Below are 26,743 nucleotides of genomic sequence, written 5' to 3'. Positions count from 1 at the left end.
TGATGGAAGTTCTGAAATAAGCAACAGATAAAACTATGTCTATGTTTAATAAAAACAAAGTGTTCATACAACACGTCTAATTAATTTACATCTGTATAAATTAACTAAACTGAATTTCAAGTAAAACAAAAACAGTTTTCAGGTTAGGTTGTTATCAGTCCTGCAGTCAGAGCTGGGGTTAAGTTGTTACCAGTCCTGCAGTCAGAGCTTTGTTGTGGTGTTTCAACAAAGCTGGTGTGGGTGATAGAACTGATCTGCAGGTTGTCCAGTGGGTGAGATGTGGGTGTCATAGATTATTTCACCAAATGACCAGAGGCCTGCCACTGGATCCATGCGTCACTGGACCAGGAGGTTGAGACCATCATCGATGCCTTGATCGAGTGGATGTTTAATTCATAGTGACCAAGAGCATAACTTCAAACCCAGAGCATCCTCCACCATGTGTGAGCTGAACACTCTCACCACCTCTCTCCACCCCTAGTGATGGGTTGGTGAAAAGGTTTAACTGTATTCTAGCAGAGCAGCTAGCTATCTTGACATCCACACACCAGAATGACTGGGACAACACTTGCCCCTGGTCCTCATGGTGTGCTGCTTTGTGCACCACAGCACAGCAACTACTATTCCTCGTACCTCATCCCTGCTGCAAAAGGAAATCTGAACCCACACTGTCACTCAGATAATTTTATGGCTTTTGAATATTTAAATTTTATTGATTGTTTGCCTACTTAAAATATTTGATCCTTTATATTCATTTACAAGTGTATACATGTGTGTCTACTTTTAAAAATCTCAGAGATTAATTTATACAAAAAGATGATTTTTTACATGTTAGACAACATGACAATTATTTAGCTCCTATAATTATTTGCATTATTTCAACTAAACAAAAGTAAACAAGCACACGTGAGCACAAATACTTGGCAAATATTTCAAATGTACCTCTCTGATTTTGATATAATGAAATGTGTGCTTACTTTTTGTTTTCTGGCTAAATTTAGAGAAAGAAAACTAAGCCAGATTATTATTCAGTCTGAACGCCAGAGATGACACAGAGAGAGTAAGTAAATGGTCTAACGTCTGTATTGTAAGAGCAAACATTCTAGTGATCCTACTCTGTTGTCACACTACCCAGTTCCCCTGAAGTTTGCCATACACCTGTGAACTCCAATTCCCATGATTCACCTAGTTCTGATATCACCATCACAAGACCATCATCTACCAATCATGAACAGTTACACAGATCCTCCTCCCCTGAGTTCTAATCACACTCACCTGTTTGTATATATACCTGTTTATTTCTGTCTCTCAATGTGAAATATTACCAATTTCATTGTCTTTTTCATTGACTTCTGAGTGGTCTTTCAGTTTTTGCCTCCTGTGTGGTTGACCATATTTTACCTTCATTTACTCTCTTGGATTTTCCTTTGGACTTCTGTTTTTTTTTTGTTTGCTTCTCTTGCTTTCAACCCTTGATGTTTATGGACTCTGATCTCGGTTTCCTTATGTACCTGTTCATTGCTCTCTCAGTTTTGACCTGGCCTGGATTACTGACTAGTTCCTTTGTTTGTCCAATTGTAAATAAAGCTCACTATTTTTACTTCAGCAAGCATCTGATTCATCTGCCTAAAATGACACCTGTGACTTTTTTACAAATTACGCATTTTTGCAATGTTTTTATTGTGTAGCTCTGTAAACAAACACTGGGAATCTTGATGAAGATGGCTATTTCAGATTTTCTGAAGAATGAAGACAAGGCCAGAGAAAGGTAAAACCAATCATAAGATTTTGATAAAAATCATTGCAGTAGTTTTTCTTCCTTTTTACGTGTGTAAAATCTCAAGCAGAAACCGTGCTTCATTTGCAGTGGTAACAGCAAACGTAATATTTACATTTACCTTTCTTTCTCTCCCACTAATAATGTCGTCCTACGTCCTTTCTGTTTTGTCTGCTTGTCCTCTTTTCACTCTTTCTTCTTGGCCCTCACTGATTAATGAAAAAATCATGTCAAAAACATGACAAAAGATTGTCTCTCTTAAGACATAGCTAAAGGGAAGAGCTGAACCACGTTTTTCAGTAGACGTAATACTGATAACAAGAAATAATGTAGTCTAAACTACCTGCTATTTTCTGAATTGTATTACATGATGCAATGCTACTAATAAGCCAGTTAACAATGAGCTTTCCCATGTTAATTGTTTCATGCAATCAGTAGGCAATGAAAAACACCTTCAAATAACTAGCATTAAATTCTCATTTGATCAGTAACATAGCCAAGCACAGAGCTTTTAGCCTCAACTCACCACCTATTGTTTAGCTAACAATGTTATGAGTAATCTAAATAAAAAGCAAAATATGGGGCTTGCATGCTACATGCATAATCCATTAATTGCCATCATAAACACTTACATTTATATCATAGCTTTGGCATTTTATTTATTTATTTAAAGAGAAGACTCGCTAAGACCTAAGTCCTCATTGTCAGTGGTGCCCAGTACAAAATTGACATCACAACAAAATACAATTGGGAGGAGGGAAGAAAGTAATGAAACATAGTGATAATAATAACAACTAATAATACGATATTTCTGCAAAAACACTCAGTCAGTTATACTTTTAAAAATATTAATGAGACAAGCTCTGACACTGGAAATTGTGATTTAAAACATTAAAATATTTACACCGATCAGGCATAACATTATGACCTTGTTTCTATGCTCATTTCTGTTTTATCAGCTCTACCTACTATATAGGAGCAGGTACTATTTGAGTGGTGGATCATTCTCAGCACTGCAGTAACACTGATGTGGTGGTGGTGTGTTAGTGTGTGTTGCGCAGGTCTGAGTGGATCAGACACGGAAGTGCTGCAGGAGTTTTTAATTTGTTTACCCCTTTGGCACAAGACCACAGAGTAGGTATTTTCTAGGAGGTGGTTCCTTCTCAGGCCTGCAGCAATATTGACATGGTACTGGTAGTGTGTGGGATGTGTGGGTACAAGGATCTCTCAGCAGTTAAGCTGTTATTTCTTGTAGAGGTAAAGTTAGAGCCAAGAGCTCATCTGTTGCTGTAGTTTGTTAACCATCCTCTTGTGCTTCTTTAGTCGTTACAGGACTTATAATCAAGTTCTGTATATTCTTGTTAGGTAAAACAATTGTTTCTAAACATATATTACATATTAGATTAATATATAATGCACATTATATAAACTGTGGTAGACGATTGCCTGTTTAGCTGTGTTCACTTACTGTATGTGGTACTGTTCTGTTATGCTTTGTCTGAATGAATATGAATTGTAGGCTGCATCTGATCTTAAACATACACAAAAAGTATTTGGAAATGAAGGAAAATATTTTACATGTACTTATGTTTTTAATTATAGTATGAATTATCATATATTTCATGTATCATTATAAAATAAATGCAAATCATTTTGCTTAAGTAAAGCTGACCAATAAATAATTACATTTACTGGAATCGGCCAAGCCAGGCCCTGTGTCATCAAAAGATTTTGGCCAGATCTGGGGTTATGCTGGACAATTTGGGATTGATTCGGAATGTAATCAGGCTGACGGTCAGTACACATGAGAGCAGCGTCCAAAGGGATAAGGCTAAAGTCGTAAACAAAAGACAAGCAGAAACACAAACCAGAAAGTCAATACACAGAAACAAAGGCTCGGTAGTGCACAGGAACTGAAGCAATATTTTGCAAAGGTACAACTGGTGCAAACAAACACATATAGTCCATACGTCAGGTGTCAGAAATTAATAATCAGGCAAGGTAGAAAGTTGATCGGTGGACAGTTTTAAAGAAGTAATTAGGAACTTGTAATGGATCACTTCTTTATTTTTTGGCAGACAGCTGACATCTCTCTGCCATTTGGCAGACGGTTCACATCTCTCTGCCATTACACCTCAAAAGTGATGAGAAAAAACTCTTTAACAGAGTGCAGAAAAGGTGGGGGGGGGGTCTCTAAATGCTTTTTAAACCTCTTAATGAAGATCCAAGTTGAAGATCCATGATTTTCTGCTACACTATAACACTAGTTATCTTTAGTTGTACATACAGAACAATTATCATTCAGCGCTTAACTGGAAGTAGACTCTTGGCAAGTAGACATTTATTCCTCCAGGGTTTTATTTTCATCATTTAACTTCCATTTGAGAACATCAAATTTAGAAGAAAATGTAAAAAAAAAATGGCTGTTACTTTTGGGAGTTGTGTTTACAGATGATGGGTTGAAATATCATTCATGGTCTACATTTCCTTAAGTCTAAGTCAATTTTAGAGTAATTTTAATGTTTTTCAAGGAAATTAGTCTATCCAAAAATATTAAAATATTGGACTTTAAAGTGTTCTAGAGGCAACAGATCGTAAATGATATAAACAGGTCTGTTCCAGAGGCCTGTTATCCAGAACAATTGGAAATGTGCCTGCCATGTGCTGTTACCACCTCTGAAGACATGTACAGTGGGGTGGATTTTAGGAGGCAAAAATAGAACAAAGCAAACACAGAAACAATTTACAAACATGTACAAACTGTGTGCCTAAGAGCTCTTCTGTTTGTGCTACTCTGTGATGCAAAACTAGTCCACAACTATGTGGAACACTGTAAGATCTGCACATAAACATTGTTTTCATCTTGCAGTGCACACAATTTCCACCTCTTTTCTCAGACTTGCATGCCTTTGGACTCTGCACTGGACCTTGAGGCATTTTTCCCCAGAGCTGTAGTGCTTATTAACCACAGTGGACACCTCAAACCTTAAACTGACCTGAATCAAACAGATTTTCTTGTTAACTACAGTAACTACACTAACTAGTTAATGACAGTAGCTTCTCTGTTATATAATGCTTATTTGCACAACTGTACAGATGTTAACATTTTACAAATAGTCTTATCATTCTGGAATAATCGGTATATAATAGACCCTCTGCCAAATGTAAATAAAAACAAAATGCAATGATATGCAAATCACTTGAACTCTATATTTAATTGAACATAATACAAATGCATCACCTCTTGTTTTAACAACTCTTTGTAAGTTGTTAAAAGAGGAGAACTGAGGAGATTAATTGCTGTAGTTTTGAAAGGGAAATATTTCCCCATCCTTGTTTAATATAGGATTTCAGCTGGTCAACAGTTTGGAGTCTACATTGTTGTATGTTTTGCCAAATGTTTTTAATAAGTGACAGGTCTGGACTGCAGGCAGGCAAGTTAGGCACACGGACTTCTATATCATGGAGCCATGCTGTTGTAATATGTGCAGAATGCGGTTAGGTATTTTCTTGCTGAAATAAGCAAGGTCTTTCCTGAAAAAGACATCATCTGGATGGCAACATATGTTGCTCCAAAGCTTGTATATATTGTTCAGCGTTAATGGTGCCTACACAGATGTATAAGTCACCCCTGCCATGTGCGTCAATGCACTCCTATAACATCATGGATGCTGGCTTTTGAACTATGCACTGATAACAAGCTGGATGGTCCCTCTCCTTTTTAGCCCAGAGGATACGGACTGATAACAAGCTGGATGGTCCCTCTCCTTTTTAGCCCAGAGGACACGGCGTCCATGATTTCCAAAAAGAATTTCTTACCTTGCTTTGTCTGACCACAGAACACTTTTCTACTTCGCCTCAGTCAATCTTAAAGGTGCTTGGCCCAGAGAAAATAGCGCCATTTCTAGATCCTGTTTGTATATGTTTTCATTTATGCATGTTCACAGACAGTGGTTTTCAGAAGTGTTTCTGAGCCCATGCAGTGATTTCCAAGTGTCTGTTTTTAATGCAGTGCCAACTGAGGGCCATCTAATATTGTTTTTCAGCCTTACATAAACATAATTGGCAAAACAACAACAGTAATTGATTTGGTGTGGTCTCTTTCATCCATTTTTAAACTGTGTACTCCAGTGAATCAAGAAAATTCAAAGCAAATTTTTTTTTCAGTGCATGGGGACAAAGCTCATTTACCAAGACATTCCATATAAACAAGTTATCTGTGCCGCTGTAAAATATGCACAGTGGCAGTCAGTATTTTTCTCTGTGCTTGGTCATCAGGGGTCTTCGCCTTCCTTTCTTTAAAGCTGAGACTGTAACACTCTATGCTATGATGTTGGCCTGAAAAGTGGAGGCTCTTCAAAGTCTTCTACCAGAGCTGAAGTGAATTAACACTGTACTTTGTTGTGTATAGTGTGGTATTTTTGTGATATAATTAAGAACATTGTATTTTGCCTGTTACTACATTATTTACTTGCGAATGACGTTGTGAGGTTGTGCTGTACCTTTTCCTGTGTTCTGTGGCTGACCTGTTTCCTCTTAGTCTGTTCCTGTTCCTTTTTCTCTGGCTGTCACTGAAGTTTCTATAACCTCTTTTATGAAAACTCAGAAGAGTTTATAAATATTGAGCATTGCTTTGAAGACTATGAAAAAAGTGGACACTGACATTAAAATGATATGTATATTAGGTAAGACTTTTGTAATTGTATTATATTATTATGACTTTTATTTTCAGTATGAAATATGCTTTCAGTCTGACGTAAAAATCTATGTTCCATTTCTTATGTAACTGTAAGATGACAAACAGTGACAAAAGTGTTAAATTGTTGCAGGATTCAGTCATGTAGTACATATGTTAACTTTTGGTGTGTGTATGTGTATTCAAGTGCAGCAGTGACAATGCACTCCAAATTGCACATAATTTATTTCTGTCTTTTGATGACAATATATGAGACATTTTGAAAATCTACTATACTGACTGTTCTGCATCTTCATGGTTACATAATGTAATTCTCAAACCTATACTCTTTCCCTAATACAGATGAGTGAGTTTAACAAATAGACAGGGACATAGGAAGGAACATCATTTAGGAGTTCAGTTTTTTGAAAGAGAAGATGAACCAGAACCAAGTTTCCCAGCCACTGAGGAGGAGCATCACAGAAGGTAAAATAGATTCTTAATCACTGTTTCAGCTCAAAATTCATTAAAATGGCCAAATAATCAGTACTTTTTGTTGTCCCCTCTATACCACCTTACATTTGTTCCATGTGCTTGCTCATATGCACATTTTCTAGCCTGCAAAAGCCTACCTATACATTTATATAATTTCTACAGTTTTTGTACAGTTCTATGCAAAAACATGGGCAACGCTGGTCTGTTTTGTTGAGATTCTAAATCAAAATAAGTATACATATTTGTTCACTGTGTTTTTTCGAAAATCAAGAAAACATGTTATTTGACCAGTGGGGCCCAAACTTTGCATTCAATTAGATTTACTTCAGATAATCATTGTATTTGATATTCTTTCTTTTGTGAACTCATTTGAACTTTAACTAACATGATGAATAAATATATTTTGTCGCATTTCAAAATAAACATCACAAACAAACAATTGCTTGTCAAAGTTTGTGCTGTTTATCAGGGGTGATTAACAATAAGCTTGGACCCAGAACCTAGCTGTATAAGATTTACAATCTCTAAACATGCAACTCAAATAAAACATGGTCACTAGCACTTCATCAAGGCAGTTAGAATTTATATCTTTTTAACTTGATTTCTACTTAACACTCTTTTGCTTTCATCTGAACACAGGTCAGACTGACCCAGCCCACTTTCTACAGACCACTGCAGCACAAGGTGACCCAGTCCAAAAAATCACAGCTCAGACTGAACTAGCCCAGACCATCTCAGCTCAGAGTGGAGGAACTGTCAATGCATCTGTTCTACAAGGAAATGAGTTTCATGGCCCAGTTAATTTTATCTTTGGAGCTGATTCTAATCATAAGGGTAACTGCATAATTATCTATAACTTATAATGTACTATGCTTCAAAAGTACTGAACAAGAAGAAATAGTTTGCTCTTCCAGTATTTAACATCAGATAAAGCAAATTTACACAGATCATGGGCAGATTAACTAATATAATAACTAAGATTAACTGGTCTGGCAGAGGTTTGCATTCAGCAAGCTCAAGTGTGGTCCTCTGCACATGAGGAAGCTACGTGTGGTTGGAGTAGTGTAGCAGGTAACACCTCTGCCTTCTATGCTGTAGACTGAGATTCAATCCCCTGCCTGGGCAAGCACCCTACACTATACCAATAGGAGTCCTTGGGCAAGACTTCTAACACTACTTTCGCCTACCTATGTAAGATGATCAAAGGTGTAAATTGCTCTGGATAAGAGCGTCTGCCAAATGCCGTAAATGCATTCGCTCCCAGTGGGGCTTTGTGATTAGTTCATTTTGTAACCTGACTAGTTTGATTTATCGTGTTACTTCCCTTTTAAAGTTTCATAATGAGGAAAGTATTGTTGTGGACAGTGGAAGAAAAAAGCACTGTTCTTTGCTTTGTCAGCGTTTGTATCCAAGGAAAATAATAAAAAGCATCACAGGAATGAAACTAGTCCCTACCATTGTCCAAATCGTCATGCAAAAAAGTGACACATGTAATTGTAGGGCTGATGGGTGGAATTCTTGTGTGTGAAAGCAAACAAGTGAAAATGAAAATGAAAAAGTAGGACCCCACAAAAAAACAAAACTCAGCATTATGCTTTGCCTGAAAAAAAAAAAAACACATGTTAAACAGCAGAGTGAAAGAAAGAGGGTAATATCTATTCTGCAAAAAGAGGTTAAGGTTAGTAATCAAGTTTTTCTGTCTGTTATCTCTGCCATTTTAAGGTTGGTCACTCTTTAATTCGAACTAACACTGGGCCAATCTAGAGTATGTAAGCTAAGTTGTGAGCAATTGTTTTAAGGTATACAGTTTTTATCTTTACAGTTTATCTTCATGCTCCCTCTCTCTCTACACGCAGATACACACATCATTCCATGCTGCTCCATATTGGTTGCTTCTTAGATGTTTGCAAGATTTTGGACCAACATTTCTGAATTTGACAGAAAATTATTGTAGGATGTGCTGTGGTTGCAAACACACACTTTCAGAGTTCAAAGGTTGCTGATTTTAATGGCCAAACAATTCAATTGCAGTTTTTATCTGAGACAGCATTATTGTAATAGAAATCATTTAGTGTAAACTCACCATAAAGTTTGGATTTTAGTTTCTTCATAATTTATTGCTGTTCATTTGTCTTTTTTCTCAGAGGAAACTGGAAAGAGCCCAACGCCGTCCTCCACTGCAACTACATATGGAGATTCAGTTTGTATTACCACTGCAGGTAAACCAAACACATCATTACTTTTACCTATTCTTAAATATAAATATACTGTATATTTATATTTCTTAAATATAAAAACATAAAATTCAACTTTGCGATTATGAAGGTCTTAAAATCTAGATTATATTAAGCTATTTAAGAAATATTCCAGTGTTCTTCAACCTAATCTCTATATGTTGCATGTATATTGTACAATCAATAGGGCTGAAACGTTACATAATAATAATAATAATAATAATAATAATAATAAACTATTCAGAATACATAAAACTTCTGTGACTCTGTATTCTCAATTGCTTTAGGAAAAACCTAAAATGAAAACCTTCTTTTTTAGAATGTCAGTATGTCAAATTTTCCATATCAGTAGTTTTTTTTATTTTTCAATTAATTGTGGTATTCAACTGGTCCATTCATTTTACCGTTTTACAGTTCTTATTTTGCATTGTGTTTCATAATGTTTTTGCTATGTTTATATTAATTTACATTACTGTAAAATAATGGTACACACTGCAGAGATGTGATATTTGTGTAGTTCTAGATTTAACAGTAATACTATATTAATAAATTGGCTACAGAGAAAACTTGACCTACTGTGTAGCAGGTAACTGCTTCCATGAGAAACAGAAGAAAAAAACCTGGTGTACTAAGTAAGCAGAGTTTATAGATTAAATAGCTTTTTTGTTGATCTTTATTACTCTCACATGCATTAATCTATATGCTAATTGTGTAGATCCTTACAAGTGAAATTATGCAGTCAACGGTCATAAACTGTCAAACACATACATTGAGTAACTTTTAAAGTTCTGTTCCAAAATAGCTTAGAATATAAAATACAAAACAAATATTTACAAAATGTAAGATACTATATCATGTTATAAACAATAACGAAAATAATAAAAAAATACAAAATACATAAAAATACAACATACATGAAGTCGTAACAATCAAAATGATGCATACATATGTGGGAATACAGGTAACAATTATTTGTGAATCTGTAAGAATTGTGTAATTATCTGTATCCCACCATTGAATCATACAACACGCAATGTCTTGTTCCTGCGAATGAGAGGGAGGTGGACAAGATTCAGGGAAATTTTGTGATTACAATTCTTCTGCTCATTTCTCAATCCAACTTCTGAGATATTTTCACCACTGAGATGGAATGTATATGATATGAATGTAATGTATTTGACCTCATAACTGCAGTAAATACTTCTTATGAAGATATCATAGCAAAACCATGTAGGAGACAACTCATTAATAAAAAAATCCCACTTTGTGTATCACGATATCTCACAGTGTTGTGCAGCATTAGATTTCACAATGATGCCACTATAACTGGTTGGCTACAGAGAAAATTCGACCTACTGTACAGTGCATCAATGAGAAACAAGGTAAAGAAAAACTTTCAGAATGCACTGTCATACAGATGCATAAGTATTGTTTTTAGCATTTTTAAAGTCATAGTTCAATCAATCATAAAAGGCAATTTTATACTGATGACATTGTATTCATTGATTGAAGTGGAATACTGAGTTTTGGGCAAGTTATGATGTTTCAAACATGATTTTGGGAAAATGTCTTTAAACAAATAAGAAAAACTATAACACAAGCATGTAAAAAAGTCATAGTCCTTTATGAGCAAGGATTGGTTAAATAAGGCTCACCACTTAGCCAACAATACATCAGTAAAAATTCGAAAAAGTTTAAAAATAACAAACCTCAGCATGCAATTTCAAGGATTTTTAGGCTTGTCAACCTACAGAATCTGGACAAGGCCAAAAACCAAAACTAAATGCTCATGATCTTCAACCTGTCAGACAGCACTGAGTTAAAAATTGGTATGTTTTTGTGATGGATATTACGATGTGCTTTTGGGAATACTTTCACAAACTGTTGTCAATTAACAATGTCCATCGTTTCATCTACGAATGCAAGCTAAGTGTGTATTATGCAGAGCAGGAGTCATATTGCAGCAACTGAGCATCATATTCTGCCTTCTAGATTAATTTTTTCAAGAACATTCATGACTGTGTAATCAGAGACTGTGGGTGCTATATTGGCCTTCCTGCAGTTCAAATCTGTCTACCATTGAAAACATGTGCAAAACACAGCAACAAAAGAGCCTTACTGTTCCACAGCTGAAGACTTGGTTAACAGAACAATGGCAAAAAAATCTGCTTTCAAAACTCCATCTATTTTTGTCTTCAGTCCCCAAATGATTGGTGTTAGTGGTGTTAAAAGAAAAGGGATGTAATACAGTGCTAAACATGTTGTCCCAACTTTTTGGGAATGTGCTGGAGGCATTCAATTTGGAATGAGCATTTAATTTACAAAATGCAGTGAAATACATAAAGTAAAACTTTTTTAAAACAAGTCAAGAAATTTGCTTTCTGTTTTTATTGACAAGTCACAGTGTTCCAATGTTTTTTTTTTGTTTTTTTTTTGGGTTTGTATATTTTAAGCCAAAACATTTTAATAACTAGAATAAAATAATATCACAGGCATCAGGCAGCATATGTATTACTCTGTGATGTATTAACAATCTACTAGAAAGCTGTTTTTGTGCATTTGAAAAATCACTGAAATTTCCTTTTAAAGGGATGATGATAAACACTAACCTAGACTGACTATGTGCTCATGTTTTTGATAAAACTCTTTATGTGATCATCTTTGTTTGATCTTTGTTTCTTATCCTTTTGTGACAGAAGATCAAAAGAACTGCACCCATTTGATGTCCACCCTCAGGGTGCAATATGAAAGCATACTAATTGGGAATTCTCAGACAGGCCATAAAAAGTTTTTGGAGAATATCTATACTGACCTCATTATAGTTCAGAATGAAAGTGGAGGAGTCATTCAAGAGCATGAAGTGATGCAAATGGAAATGTCTTCCAACAGACCCGATGGTGAGGAAATTTGTGTCACATGCAGTGAACTTTTCAAGGTCCAGCCTGGTACGGGTAGACGGAACAGAAAAGTGTTGACAATGGGAATTGCTGGTGTGGGCAAAACTGTGTCAGTCAACAAATTCATACTTGACTGGGCGAAGGGAGAGGAGAACCAGGACATAACCTTCATTTTTCCTCTTCCCTTCCGTGAACTGAATCTAAAGAAAGATAAGAAGTTCAGTTTGATTGAACTACTGAATGACTGCTTTTTTTCTTCAAAAACTGGATTGAAGTCTCTTCCTGAGGACGATGGTAAAGTTTTGTTTATTTTTGATGGACTGGATGAATGCCGCTTTCCTCTTTGCTTTGAGGATGGAGAGGAAGTAAAAGATATCAATGAGAAGACCTCAGTGGGATCACTGATCACAAATCTTACCAACAGAAATCTGCTTCCATTTGCTCTAATCTGGATAACTTGCCGACCAGCAGCAGCCCATCTGATTCCCCGGGACTACATCAATCTGGTGACAGAAGTGCGAGGATTCAATGATGAACAAAAGGAGGCATACTTCAGCAAATACTTTAATGAGGATATGGCAAAGAAAATTGTTTCACATATAAAGAAATCAAGAAGTCTCCACATCATGTGTCAAATCCCAGTGTTCTGCTGGATCTCTGCCACTGTACTTCAGCCTCTGATGGCTCAAGACAGCAATAAGGACATCCCCACAACCCTGACAGGAATGTACATAAGCTTCCTACTACAGCAGAAAAACTTAATGAAAAAGAAATACAGTGAGAAAACCACAACTGTTGGTGCTGAGCTCATCATTCTGAAGCTTGGTGAACTGGCCTTCTGTAATCTTGAGAGTGGTACTCTGATTTTCTATGAAGATGATCTCAGGAAATGTGGCATTGATGTCAGTGATGGCACTGTGTTCTCAGGAGTGTGCACACAGATTTTCAGTCATCAGGAGGGAGTTTCTGAGAGGAATGTTTTTAGCTTTGTGCATCTGAGTGTTCAGGAAAGCCTTGCAGCTTTATATGTGCATCACTCTCACTGCAACAAGAAAATGAATGCATTTAAACAGGGGACATTCTTGAACAAGCTTAAATGGATCAATAAGAGAATAACAGATCTTCATAAGTGTGTAGTAAAAAAAGCTTTGCAGAGTGAAAATGGACACCTGGATCTCTTCCTCCGTTTCCTTATCGGCCTCTCACTGGAGGACAGTCAGCAAGTCCTAACTGAACTTCTGCCAAATCTGAAGATCAAAGTTGAAAATGTTAGAGACACAGCTGACTACATCAAGATGAAACTCCATGAGGAAATGTCATCTGACAGAAGAATGAATCTCTTCCACTGCCTGAGTGAAATGAAAGACAATTCCCTGACTACCGAGATCCAGAAACACCTGAACTCAGAAGATCCCTCAACACAAGACCTCTCATCTCCACAGTGGTCAGCTCTGGTGTTCGTGTTGCTGATGTCAGAGGAGACTCAAGAGAAGTTTGAGCTAAAGAAATACAAGCCATCAGAGGAAGGACTGAGGAGACTACTGCCAGTGGTAAAAAACACAAGACGAGCTCTGTAAGTATAATTTTCATGTCAATATTTTTAACATTTGTTAAAGAATGTAATTCACATATACCTAAACTATAGTGTTTCCCTGCTTTTATTTTCAATGGCTCCACAGCTGACCCCCCATTCCGAAAATAAATTTATGAAATGCATCCTTCAAATGAGCTACTGTATAATGTTTATAAACTATGCACTATTATGAACAGGGTAAGCTGTACAGAAAAATATGGATATCACTGCCACATCAGAAAATAAATGCATATACTATAGAAAACCACACACTATTATCAGATTTCTATACCAGCCATTAGAACAGCAGGACTCATATACAGCACTGTCATCAACCAGTAGAAAAATAATGGACTATGGCTTCACTTACTGCAGCAGACTCTACATGCTTCTCAAACTGTTGCACATTCCTGCAGGAAATTGCTTTGCTACAAACAACAATGTTTTTCATAATACTAGAAGCAAGAAAAGTCAGGAAGGTGTGGGCGGTGTTGAGAAGGTGTGGGCTTAAAAAGTTCATCAGCAGGCCTCTTCTGTCCTCAGGAAATATTATGTTTTCCTGGCTGCTGAGCCCCACCACGTGGCTGAGCAGAACCTCCATCATAAATGGAGTGAATTATACTGGCAATTTCAACCTATTCTGGGGCAAAGACAATTTTTCAGACAATGTTTCCTCTTAAACAGGATTAGAATTGAGATTGTTCAGAAAGTTGTTCTCAATCACTTCAGCATTTTTTTTTTACTTAAATATTTATTTTGACCAAACTCAGTCAGGCATCTGACATCACCACGGTATTAAAACTGCTTGTATAAAAGTGTTAATAGATACACAGTTGAATAATGGTTTAGTTTTGGTATTAATAGACCTTAGTGCTGCGTTTGACGCTGTAGATCACACAAAATTTCCAGACAGGTCAGATGATTACAGCCCAGTAGACTCTCTGTGTATGGAGCCCATAAATGAAATAATATTTTCAGTTAAATAAGGTCAAAACAGAGGTTACTGTTTGGCAATAGAGAGAGAAGGTTTAATATTAGTGAACACCTTTACTCCTGTGCTCTAAAAAACAAATTCTAAAATCTTGGCGTATGACTAATACAGTACATATAAAAAGCAATCACCAAAACAGCCTTCTATCACCTAACAAATATAGCCCAAATCAAAATTTTAGTGTCCCAATAAAACCTAGAGATACTCATCCATGCTTTTGTCTCCAACAGGGTGGTCTACCATAATGGTCTCTTAACTAGACTTCCCATAAAGGCCATTAAGCAGCTACAGCTCATTCAGAATGCTGCTGCAAAAGTTTTAACAAGAAACAAGAGATCAGAGTACATTTTTCTAGTTCTACAGACTTTACACTGGTGCCCAGTTAGTTACAGAATAGATTTTTTAAGGATATATGTAGTGTAGTTCAAAATTCAATATCTGTTTTAAACTTAGCTATAATGAGAGAAAAAAATCTTTAAACAGTAAGAGAGGTGATTTGGTAACTACACTTCCTAAGTAAGTGGATTATTCTAAAGCTATCTTAAATTGGAATTGCTGAAGCTCTGCTACATTCTCATCTGTAATAGCAATTATTTTACTTTTAGTCCAGTTTATCCTATACCCTGAGGAAATACCAAATGAGTGATCAACTCTGGTAATCTATGGATAGAGTATTAAGGTTTGGAAATATATAATATCATTAATGTATAATGAAATTTTATTAAGTGTGTATATCAAGCTATAGCCATGGATTAAAAATGTGCATATGCTTTCCACCAAAGTCTCATGGGTTTTGATTTACGTTTTGATTTTAATCCAAGAAATAAACATGTAAATAAATAAATAAATCTATTTAAAAGTACACTTATGACTACTCTACTTGATCAGATTATTTCTCTGCATCTAGAGAGATGATCACAAGTTCATCATTAGGAATAAAGGATGAGTACATAATATTGAGGCGACGTGATGTTAGTTGAAGCATATCTATTTGGGTTAAAGATGGAGTGATCAGTCTCTACACTAAACAACTATTGTTATTTGCAAGCATTTTGGGCAAGGTTTTTGGTACTAATTTAGAATTGAGATTAGCCCATAACGACCTACCTCCTCAGGATATTTCCCCTTCATTGGGATTACTGTGATAAAAGCTTCATTGATCAGTTGAGGGAGTGTGTTTGCTTTTTAAGCCTGCAAGTACATTTTAACATCACCTGCAGTCTGCCAGTATGTTAAAGAGGGACAGAAGGACACAATACCCATTCAGCTATATTGGATAGCTACTCAGCTCTTCAGTGTAGAAGTTTAGTTGTGAAATGCAGCGATCTGATAACATTGCTGTTTGTTGATTTGAAAACAAATATAGACAGTTTGGATAAAGTATGTTCGTCATGTGTGCTGGTAACATTTTCTACTTTCCTTCTCTACTAAACTTAACAGCCCTGAACACATCAGAGCTAAAGTGTTTATGCCGCTGAGAGCTGCTTTGTATTAATTGGCTTTCAAGACTATTTTTTTTTATTTAAGCAGGCATTCTTCTATCTGGTTTACAAAGCTGAAACATATTTATTTTTACTTTGCAATGTTAAATAAAAATTAACGTAGTAAAGTAAAGATACTAGTATTAGAAATAAACTCAAGTAAAAATAAAAGTCAAATAAAAGCTTTGTGATTTAATTATTCATAAAAGTATCATTACAGTAACAAACATAAATCTATATATAAATAACAGCAATAGGCAGAAGTGCCACACTAGCTAAGAAGAACAACTGGTTTATAACACTGTTAACATTGTGAGGACTTTTGATATTTACATAGAGTGCTTAAGGATATAGGAGACAACACACTGATCAGATAACCAACCCTTATTACACTAAGTAATTATGCTGTGTCGCAGGATTTTTCTTGATCTTTTTGGGTATATTGTAAAATGTGGGTATTTTTTCTCTCTTTGAAGATTAGCTTCATGTAATCTTGGGGTGAAGATTTGTGAAGATCTGAAATCAGTTTTAAAACTGGAAAACTCCTCTCTGAAGGAACTTGACCTCAGTAACAATGACCTGTTGGATTCAGGAGTCGAGCTGCTCTCTGCTGGACTGAAGAGTTCACACTGTAAACTGGAGATACTCAGGTCAGCTTTCTGAATATTAAAAATTAGGGGTCAACCGCTACGTTTTTGTCAGGACTGTAATCAGGAACACAGTATGTTATTGGCCCAATATGTTGGGCCAATAATTATTTACCATAAATGTGATATTTATAGTGTTCAAATTTACAAGAATGCAACTTCTATGATTTACATTAAAGGAAAGTACAACATTATAATAAATAAAGTGCTTTAAGCATTAGACAATACAGGTCAAAAAAATAGTATTTTAAACATTTTTAAGTTATTGTTAATCAGATAAAAATAAATATTTTATGGTTCTGAATAACATTCAATAGTCAGTGACCTTTGTAACAAAAATGGAGCACAAAAATGTCTCAGAAACTTTAAATAAAAAAAAAAACTAATTATCTTGTAATTACAAAAGCTTTACATTAAACAAATATGTAGTATGAGTGACTGACAGAGGTGCAAAGGCACAAAAGCAGAGGTGGAGCTTGCCTTTTCAATATATGGGTGCATGTGAAAAAGCCTAGATGCAAGACAAAAATTTTATAAAACATACAATAACCAGAACTGTAAATATAACCTTAGTAAAATATTCTTAGAACCATCTGAGAAGTCATTCAGTAGTGTCACTGCTTTGTATAAAGCAACAATAAGGATATATGAATGTTAACATGTTTATTTCATTTTGTTGTTGAAACAAAAATGAATTTCCAGTAGTAGTTGGATGCGCTGAAAGTATCAGATGTATTCTGATTGGCTCTTAAAAATTTGTTACATGATATTATGGAAATGGCCTGTTTATCCCAAGCAGAGCAGTGGAGTCTTTGGAAGTAGCAAACTGCAGCTGTCTGTTATTTTAATGAGCGGAAACAGAAATTAAAATCTCCAGAAATTGTATACAACATATTTGTTAAACATAAAACAATGAGTTAGGATTTTACAAATAATTTACTTCTTTCTTGATTCTTGTCTGCATAGTTGGCCACCCACTGAAGCTCCACTATAAGCAAACTGAACACATTCAGACTACTACAGAAGCAGTATGGGTCAGGGTACGCAGGCATCATCCACATTTCAAGCAATCCAATAACGCTGTGGGTGGGATATTGGACCTGCCTAAAGAAGTGTTTTCTGACTGTGATTACATCAGATATGTGCATACAAAGTGCATGCATAGCACATACAAAGCCCTTTTATCAGCAAAGAAGCAAGCTCAAGTACTGCTTCCAAAAATCTGAAAAATGCTGAATATCAGCTCTGACTATCGATTGGGGCGATATTCGGTTTACCCCTAGTAAAAATCTGGAAATTACCTGTAAACTCAAGAAATTTATTGAATTACTTAAGATTTTTTCCTCTTCTATCTTGGGGCTACAGAATTGTTTTATATTTCTTACTCGACCATCTGTGAAATGTGGAAATATGTGAGTTATTCAAACATGACATTTAAAACATTGTTTTAAAAAATCTCCTTTTACTTGTAAAATCTGTTGTACTACCACTTTTGCAGACTAGCTTTGTGCAGTATTGGAAAAAAGACTTGTGATCATCTGGAATCAGTTTTAAAACTGGAAACCTCTTCACTGAAAGAGCTGGACATCAGTAACAATGACCTGCAAGATTCAGGTGTGGAGGTCCTCTCTGCTGGACTGAAAAGTTCAAACTGTAAACTGGAGATACTCAGGTAATCTTTCTTATAAGTTATCATATAATATATAATATAATAACTTTCTTATAATTTAATACCTGAATGGAATGTTAAACCTTTATATTCATTGTTTAAAAGCAGTGAATGTCAAGATTAGATTTCTAAATAATTTACACTGGAATTCCACTTCAAAATGTCTGAATCATTTCTGACATATTCAGAGAGGTTTGATGTGAAATGTTTAATTCTTCCAAGCTTTAATCTTTGAAGTAATGGTGAAATAAACCATGGGTCTAAATGTACTCAAATGTACACAAATGTAGCTATTTTATTCAAAAACACAAACCACAAGTGAATGTCTTTTGTGTTTATAAACATAGTCATATGCAAAAGTCTGGTTGCCTCTTGTCTAATTACATTTTGTGAAAATAGTATGTATCCTGTATTTTAATGCACAATTACTGTTTATTTTCCAAATTTAATATAATGAAGGACATAAAAATGTGACCTGTGCAAAAATTTCATGTTTTATTTTTTTATTTCTTTATTTATTTTTTTTCCAGTATGCTAAACTCATATACAAATATGTACGAACCCAATTCCAAGAAGGTTGGGACAGTTTTGAAATGCAAATAAAACCCGAAAGCAGGGATTACCACATAATATTAGACCTGTATTAATTTGAAAATGATACAGAAACACAATATTTGATGATTTACCTTATGAACTTCAATGTTTCTGTTAATATGATAAAAAAAATATTTTACACAAACACACATTTTCTAAGCCTCTTATCCTTCTGGGTAGCAGGGAAATGATTTTCAGAATGACTTAATTATGTTTAGAGACTGACGACATAAAATGATCCAGTTTGAAGGCATTTTTTCCCATTCTTCTTATACAAACATTGTGAAATTTCCAAAAAAATCTCATACAGGTGATGCGTTAGGCTTAGATATAATATGAGCATTCAGAGTCCTTTATGAGCAAGGATGGATTGAGGATCACTACTTTGCCAGAAATGCATCAGAAAACACTCCAGCTGTTTAAAAATAACATTTCCTAGCCAGATATTGCAAGGATTTTAGACATTTCGTCTCTCTATACAAGTTTTCAGCTATGAAACTGTATGGTGTTTGTCATATCTTGAGCTTAATGAGACTTAATAAGACAGTTCTGGACTGCAGGCAGGACTGTCTATCACCTACACTCTGTGGTTACGCAGCCATGCAGTTGAGACATGCACAGTGTGGCTTAATGTTGTCATTTTGAAATAAAAACGGACTTCTCTGAAAAGACAGCATCTAGAAGGCAGTATATGTTGCTGCTAATACTCCACATGACATGACAGACTCTGGCTTTTGAATTTTACACTTGTGAAAATGTGGATGGTTTCTTTCTTCTTTGGTCTGGAGAACACAACTTTCATTATTTCCATAAATAATCTGAAAGGTTTACTCTTCAGAAAGCAATGCACATTTCCACTGTGCATCAGTGTATTTCAGATCAGCTTCTAGCCCAGAGAAATCAGGAGTTTATCTAGGCACACAACTTGCACTGTGCATAGTCCTAACTTGTATTTGTGAATACAGCTACAGAAGGTGCTTTTTGACAACATTTCTTCAAAGTATTTAGTTGCTTCATTATAATTATAATGTTATAAGCTTAGTCACAAAAGAATAACAAAAGGTGATCATTTTAAACCATGTGTTTTTTTGAGATTCAAGGCCACTCAAATATGTCAATGATATTTCAAATAAAATTTATATATCTTAATGAATTTTTTTTTTTAAACAAAAAGGTTTTCTTAACTCTGTTGAATGTGATCATTTTTTCTGAACAAAATTTAACACTGCAAAGCACTTTTTTTCCAAAACTGGGCTGCTCACTGATACTGTGACATATATCAATGATATTTCATTAATATATTCAGATAAGGTTTTCTACCAGGAGTTGGTACTGTATGTTGTATGTGTTTAATACCTATGCTTTAAGCTTTTCCTGAGTTATGAAAAAAAGGAAGAGGATTTTTATGTTATGCAACATGATTTATGAACAAAAAAGATTAGGAAATTTCTGAAAAACCTACATTAATTGCATTCTAAAAGAAGGGGTAACAAGGCCTGCAAATATGAAAACAATCAATCAAAAATTTGGAAACTCCATGCTTTTATAAACTGAGATCTATAAAAGAGCTCAGAATGGGAATTTTGAATGTTAGTACATAGTTATGTGGCACTGTCAGATTTGAGTTGTGTTTAATATTGACTTTATTTCTCAGTCTTTCTATCTTCCTCTTTCTCCTCTGTGTAGATTATCTGGTTGTATGATCACAGAGGTAGGTTGTTCTTCTCTGGCTAAAGCTCTGAGTTCAAACCATTCACATCTGAAAGAACTGGATCTGACCTACAACCATCCAGAAGAGTCGGGAGTGAAGCTGCTCTCTGCTAGACTGGAGGATCTACAGTGCACACTCAACACACTCAGGTATGAACAACTGTGCTCACCATGTGTATGTGTTTGTGTGTGTGTGTGTGTGTGTGTTCCTCAGAATCAGAATTATTGAAATGAAGAATTTATTCATCTGCCTCATCTTTTCTGTTTTTCTGACAAATCCAGCATATTAACACTAGATATGAAGTTGTAGTGCAACCATACAGTAAACTGTAGCATCCTTTTTTATCTTAAACAGAGAAAATGAGCCAAGCTCATAAAGCTTCATGTTCAAATAACAGTTTTAATAAGTTTAAAAACAGCTCATTATAGCCCAAGCAGGTCAAGTGTTCAATGAATTTACATCAAAAGATAACTGATTAAACAATACACATTGCATTGATATGCGTTTCATGTCTGAATTGTATCTGGATTTACTTTGGTTATTTTATACTTTTCACTAAAATGTGTCCTCAATGTGACATGATCTGATTTTACTTTCCCACATAAAAAGCAGAACAACACACTGTAGACATTGTTATAGGCCAAACAGATCAAGTGTTCAATGAATTTACATCAAGATAACCGATTAAAGAATAATACGTAACATATGCATACTGCTTTATACTGCTTTATAAACTGCTTAATGCTACTTAAGATCAATCATCATTGTTTAATTCGTATGGTGTCCCTTTTGTAAAAGTTTAAAACATATATCCTTTAAAAACATGTAAACGCTTCATAGTAGTGTTTAATAAGCTGTATTTAAATGTATCACCTTTAATTATTTTTTAAATTATTATTGGAAAGTCAACATCTCTACCCATGGGCAGTACTTAATGCATAAAATATATCATAAACATAATTTAATCACAATTAACCATTAATCAATGCTGAATGAATCCAATGAATCCTCATACATTTGAAAAAAAATACCATTTAATTATATTATGTGTAACCTTACTTAGTATTTAATAATGTTGTGATAATTTTTTTTGTTTTGTGAGCAAAAGCAAGAAAAATATATTGACATTTAGTATTTTACTGTGTGTATGTGTGTTTAGAGTGGAACATGGAGGTGAGATCAGAATCAAACCAGGACTGACGAAATGTAAGTAGACACACACACACACACACAAAAACACACACACACATCTCTCTCTGTCTCTCTCTCTAATCTCTCTTCTTGTGTGCAGATTCCTGTGAGCTCAGTCTGGACCCAAACACAGCACACACACATCTTTCTCTGTCTAATGGGAACAGAAAGGTGACACGTGTGATGTCTACACAAACATATCCTGATCATCCAGAGAGATTTGATGGCTATCCACAGGTGCTGTGTAGAGAGAGATTGACTGGACGCTGTTACTGGGAGACTGAGTGGAGTGGGAATTGGGTTGAAATAGCTCTGACGTACGAAACAATCAGGAGGAAAGGAATCAGTTACGACTGTGTGTTTGGAGGAAATAAAAAGTCCTGGAGTCTGTATTACTATTATGGCAGTTACTCTGTCCGTCATAATAAGAACAGAACTGCCATCACTACTCCTCCCTCTAGCTGTAAGAGAGTAGGAGTGTATGTGGACTGTCCGGCTGGCACTCTGTCCTTCTACAGCGTCTCTGATACACACACACTGACACACCTACACACATTCAACCCCACATTCACTGAACCGCTCTGTGCTGGGTTTAGGATTTATGATGACTCCTCAGTGTGTGTGTGAGATAGAATAACTTCTTCTGTGTGTGTGTGTGTGTGTGAGTGAGTGTGTGCGTGATCATAAATAGTGATGTTCAGTGGAAAATTTGTTCGATGTTTAGAATGCTTTTTTTTAATGGTCTGTATTTTACACTGTATTTCTCTGGTTTTAAGATGATGCAGATGGAGATGAAGTGCATAGAATCAATGGAAGTTCTGAAATAAACAACAGATAAAACTCACAATCATGTATGTTTAATAAAAACAAAGTGTTCATACAACACATGTCTAATTAATTTACATCTGTATAAATGAACTGAATTTCAAGTAAAACAAAAACAATTTTCAGGTTAGGTTGTTACCAGTCCTGCAGTCAGAGCTGGGGAGTAATTGAGTGTTTCACCAAAGCTGGTGTGGGTGATAGAACAGGTTGTCCAGTGGGTGAGACGTGGGTGTCATGGATTATTTCACCAAATGACCAGAGGCCTGCCACTGGAATCATGCATCGCTGGACCAGGAGGCTGAGACCATCATTGATGCCTTGGTCGAGGGGATGTTTAATGGGTTTGGGGTTCCTCAGTCCATTCACAGTGACCAAGAGCATAACTTCATGCCAGAACCTGGAGAGGTTAGGGAAAGTTGTGTATAGAGTGGTGCTCCACCATGACAGGCTGGCCCTTTATAGGGGCTGTATCAGACCACAGGGGTACAACACAGAGGAGGTGTTCTCTCAGTCCCCCGCAATGACACCAGCTCAACCATGTGCATTAAACTGCACAGATGGTGCAAATACATTGGCCTGCAGTGACCCCTTGGGACCTGACTTTGTAGTTCCTCAGGAAGAGATTTGTAAAGGGGTGGTATAGTACGCTCATGAAGAGTTTAGTTAGTTTAGGTTATTAGTTCCTCAACATTTACACACAGGATTATTCTCCTAAGGACTCTTATAGTGGAGCCAAGGCTTGTTCCGCTGGGGGGATATGTGTGAGCAGGAGTCATACAAGAGCAGACAGCTGAGAGAGTGAGGTGTGAGCTGAGGCTTAGAGCAAGCGTTTTGAAAAATACTCTGCTTATGTGCAGCATTGCTGTATCCAACAACAACTGCAAAATAAAGCAGAATTTATGTCTTGTTTAATGGTGAATGCTACGGTATTCTAATTTTAGAGTTTTCTTCTATGTCTATATAATTACCTCAATGCATTTGTCCATTTATAAGGAACAAGTTTCATAATGCAGCTAAAACTTACTTCATTGATCTCTAATCCAGTCCTAAAATGCCTCAGCACTGCATGTTTTTCTCATTTAACATCCCTAATTCAACACTTAAGAAATAGATAGAGAGTGTAATCAGATGTTAAGAACAAACAGTACAGTAAATTTTGCCATGCTTTTGTCTTCCAGGACTGAATCTGTAGAGCATTAAATACTTGCTGCATTAATTATGAAATACACATAAGTAAAAGTGTTTTTTTCTAAATCTACTTTTTTGTAAAATTACGTATTTAATATGATATTTCTAGTTTCTCACACACTGCTGAAATTTGCCAACATCATAATGCTCACGTTTATCTGCGACTGAACTAATTGCAGGAATCTCAGTATTAATGCAACCATTCATTTATAATTTAAGATTAAAAGTCTTGATACTTTTGATGCTGTGAATAACCATTATAATTTTATCTGGGAAAGAAAGTATCTCATGTCTCCTTTTTATCTAAAGATATTTCTCCTAAAAAATTCTAAAAAAAATTACAATTTTTTCATGAACCATCACTGATCAATAAAAAATTCTCTGGGTTATGCTTTCTTGCTGAACTCATCTTTAGAAAAGGAAAAGAAACACGTTTGAGTGTGGGGCTGTGGGCTCTTTCAAGTGGGATTGCTCAGAAATTACCATGTGACAAGAGAAACATAACAAAGTATAATCAGAAGTGGAATAAACCTCGACAGGCCTCCTCCTCTTTGCTGACCCAAACAGTATAAGCTTTGTTATACAAATGGCTGTTTGAAGAGTCTCATGGGACATGTGCAATCCCAGTGAAATAAGACTGTTTATGTTGTTGTTTTATGTTGGATTATGTTGTTCTTTGATATGTATGTGTTTATTTGTTGGTCTATGCCGGCTGTGACGGTTATTTAAAGTTGGTTTCTGTTAGTAATGGTGAAGAGAAAGAGTAGGGCTTGGAGTGAGCTGCTTTACAAGTGGCCTTCTTGCCTTGTTCATTTAATGAAGAGCATTTTTGAGGAGAAGTTGTGACATCAACTGACTGTTCTTCTGTTACTGAGGGAAGCCACAATATCTTTCATCCATTTTTAAACTATGCCCACCAGTGAATCAAGAAAATTCAAAACAACTTTGAGGCCAAAGCCAAAAACATTCACCAAGACATTCCATACAAACAAGCTAATTATGCCACTAACATAAGCTCAGTGGCCGACGGTCTTTTTCTCTTTGCTTGGTTATTAGGAGTCTACACTGGCCTTTCTTCAACGCTGATTCTGTAACACCCTCAGCTGTGATGTTGACCTGAGAAGTGGAGACTCAAGTTACCTCTTTCCTTTAAACACTGCACTGTTTTGTAGTAGAACTTTACTTCAGAGTCTTCTACCAGAGAAGAACTGAATTCACACTGTGCTTTGTTGTCTATAGTGTGATATTTGTGTGACAGAATGGAGAACATTGTATTTTATGTGCTATTACTTTTTTTCCTTGTGCATGATGTACTGGGCATTGTGCTGTTTAAACTTTTCCTGTGTTACACTTCTCTGAGGTGGAGCTGCTTTCTGTTCCTCAGTCTGTCTTTCACAGCAAAGAAGTCTGGCTTAATAACCTCTCTAATGGTAAATCAGAAGAGTTTTTAAATGGTGAACATTGCCATACAAACTATGAAAAACAGTCACAAACATTACAATAATTTATGTATTAAGTAAGACTTTTGTATTTGTGCAATAACATTCATTATTCATCATTTTATTCATTCATTTTATTCCTGTTCTATTTGTCCTCTGTAACTGTAAAATGACAAATAGAAGTGATAGATTGTTGCAGGATTCAGTCATGTACTACATTTGTAAATGTTTGGTCTGCATGTGTGTGTGTGTCCAAATGCAGCAGATTCTGTTTGAGTGATAATGCACTCTAAATTGCACAAAATTTATTTCTGTCTTTTGATGGTAATATATGAGGCATTTCAAATACTACAAAATAGAACATCAACACATACAGCATAACAAGTTTATATTTTCATGGGGCTGTTGGCTGATGAGGGTCCTTGGCAGCTGCCTACCTTTGCCTAGTGCAAAGACCCCCATGCTAAAGAGACATAACCAAGTAGAAGCAGAAGTGGAATAAACCATGATAGGCCACGTCCTCTTTGCTGACCTAAACAGTTTTGTTTCTTAGGAGAGTATTCTGTTCTACAGGCCCGGGCATGAGAAGGGAAAACTATGAGCCCAAGTATTGTGTTGTGTTGTTTGCCCTGCAACTTGCTATCTATTTATTTACTTACTTATTTACTTATTTATTTATTTAGCATAGCAGCCTTTTCAAACTGCTTTTACTTGTATTGACTGGATTTTATAGCTGAGCAAGCCATTCAGTCATCTCACCTGATGTACGCCCTTTAGATATGGTAACGTGCTGCCATCAGTTTAGTTCAAGCTAGACATCAGAATTGTTTGATGTATAGCTTCCACAACATTTCACCAAACATAAGCTCTGCATTACTGCAAATCCTAACAGTCCAGCCATTAAGAACTTTTGCGGAAGAGAGTTAGTCAGTCCATATAGCTAGCATTAACTTCATCTGAGTTACCAGAGGCCGAGTTTACCATCACTAAACAGATTCGCTACACAAATTGACCAATCCGGATAAGAAATGTGAACACCTCAAAGTACAGGGTGATTAAAAAAAATTAATCTGATTTCAAAGCGCCATAATTTTATGACCATGAGGCACCTAGGAACCAATCACATACCAATTGAAAGTGGGGGTCATAGAGTTTCTGATTGTCATTGGAAGATGGCCCCCTTTGAGTCTGCAAAGAGATGGCGACCCCTGCACAGAAAGCGTTTTGTGCTCCACTTCAATGAGAGTGAATCTGTCATAACTGTGCCAATGTGATTTTCGTGGGCAGTGAACCTCCAACAGCTCAGAGCATTCACCGTTGGTTCCACAAAACTGGATGATCTTCAAAATCGCATTG

General features: G+C 35.8%; 1 protein-coding gene across 5 annotated transcripts; it reads left to right on the top strand.

Annotated features, from left to right (window-relative positions):
* The first annotated feature begins 1,341 nt into the window (after positions 1–1,341).
* LOC118800196 (protein NLRC3-like) lies at positions 1,342–23,301 on the top strand. Of its 5 annotated transcripts, none has more exons than XM_036560377.1 (10): positions 1,342–1,768; positions 6,816–6,938; positions 7,587–7,781; positions 9,092–9,166; positions 11,881–13,651; positions 16,600–16,773; positions 18,269–18,442; positions 20,720–20,893; positions 21,904–21,950; positions 22,036–23,301. In XM_036560377.1, exons 2-10 carry the CDS (start codon positions 6,890–6,892, stop codon positions 22,560–22,562), a joined length of 3,186 nt encoding a protein of 1,061 aa, XP_036416270.1. In that variant the 5' UTR covers positions 1,342–1,768; positions 6,816–6,889; the 3' UTR covers positions 22,563–23,301. The 5 variants fall into 5 exon arrangements, with proteins under 5 accessions (XP_036416270.1, XP_036416269.1, XP_036416272.1 ...); XM_036560376.1 differs by having other exon boundaries at positions 11,878–13,651; XM_036560379.1 differs by lacking the exon at positions 16,600–16,773 and having other exon boundaries at positions 11,878–13,651.
* Positions 23,302–26,743: the final 3,442 nt, after the last annotated feature.

The sequence above is a fragment of the Colossoma macropomum genome, unplaced genomic scaffold, assembly GCF_904425465.1.
Source record: "Colossoma macropomum unplaced genomic scaffold, Colossoma_macropomum, whole genome shotgun sequence".
Classification (NCBI taxonomy): domain Eukaryota; kingdom Metazoa; phylum Chordata; class Actinopteri; order Characiformes; family Serrasalmidae; genus Colossoma; species Colossoma macropomum.
The sequence above is the reverse complement of the archived record's forward strand: the minus strand, read 5'-3'. Positions and strand labels throughout refer to the sequence as shown.

What these genes read in the sequence shown, in the direction of transcription:
- LOC118800196 (XM_036560376.1), top strand. Translation starts at nt 6,890, where the DNA reads ATGAACCAGAACCAAGTTTCCCAGCCACTGAGGAGGAGCATCACAGAA. An exon ending in TGTAAACTGGAGATACTCAG is followed by an intron (nt 18,443 to 20,719) that starts GTAATCTTTCTT and finishes TCCTCTGTGTAG; the next exon opens with ATTATCTGGTTGTATGATCA. An exon ending in CAAACCAGGACTGACGAAAT is followed by an intron (nt 21,951 to 22,035) that starts GTAAGTAGACAC and finishes TCTTGTGTGCAG; the next exon opens with ATTCCTGTGAGCTCAGTCTG.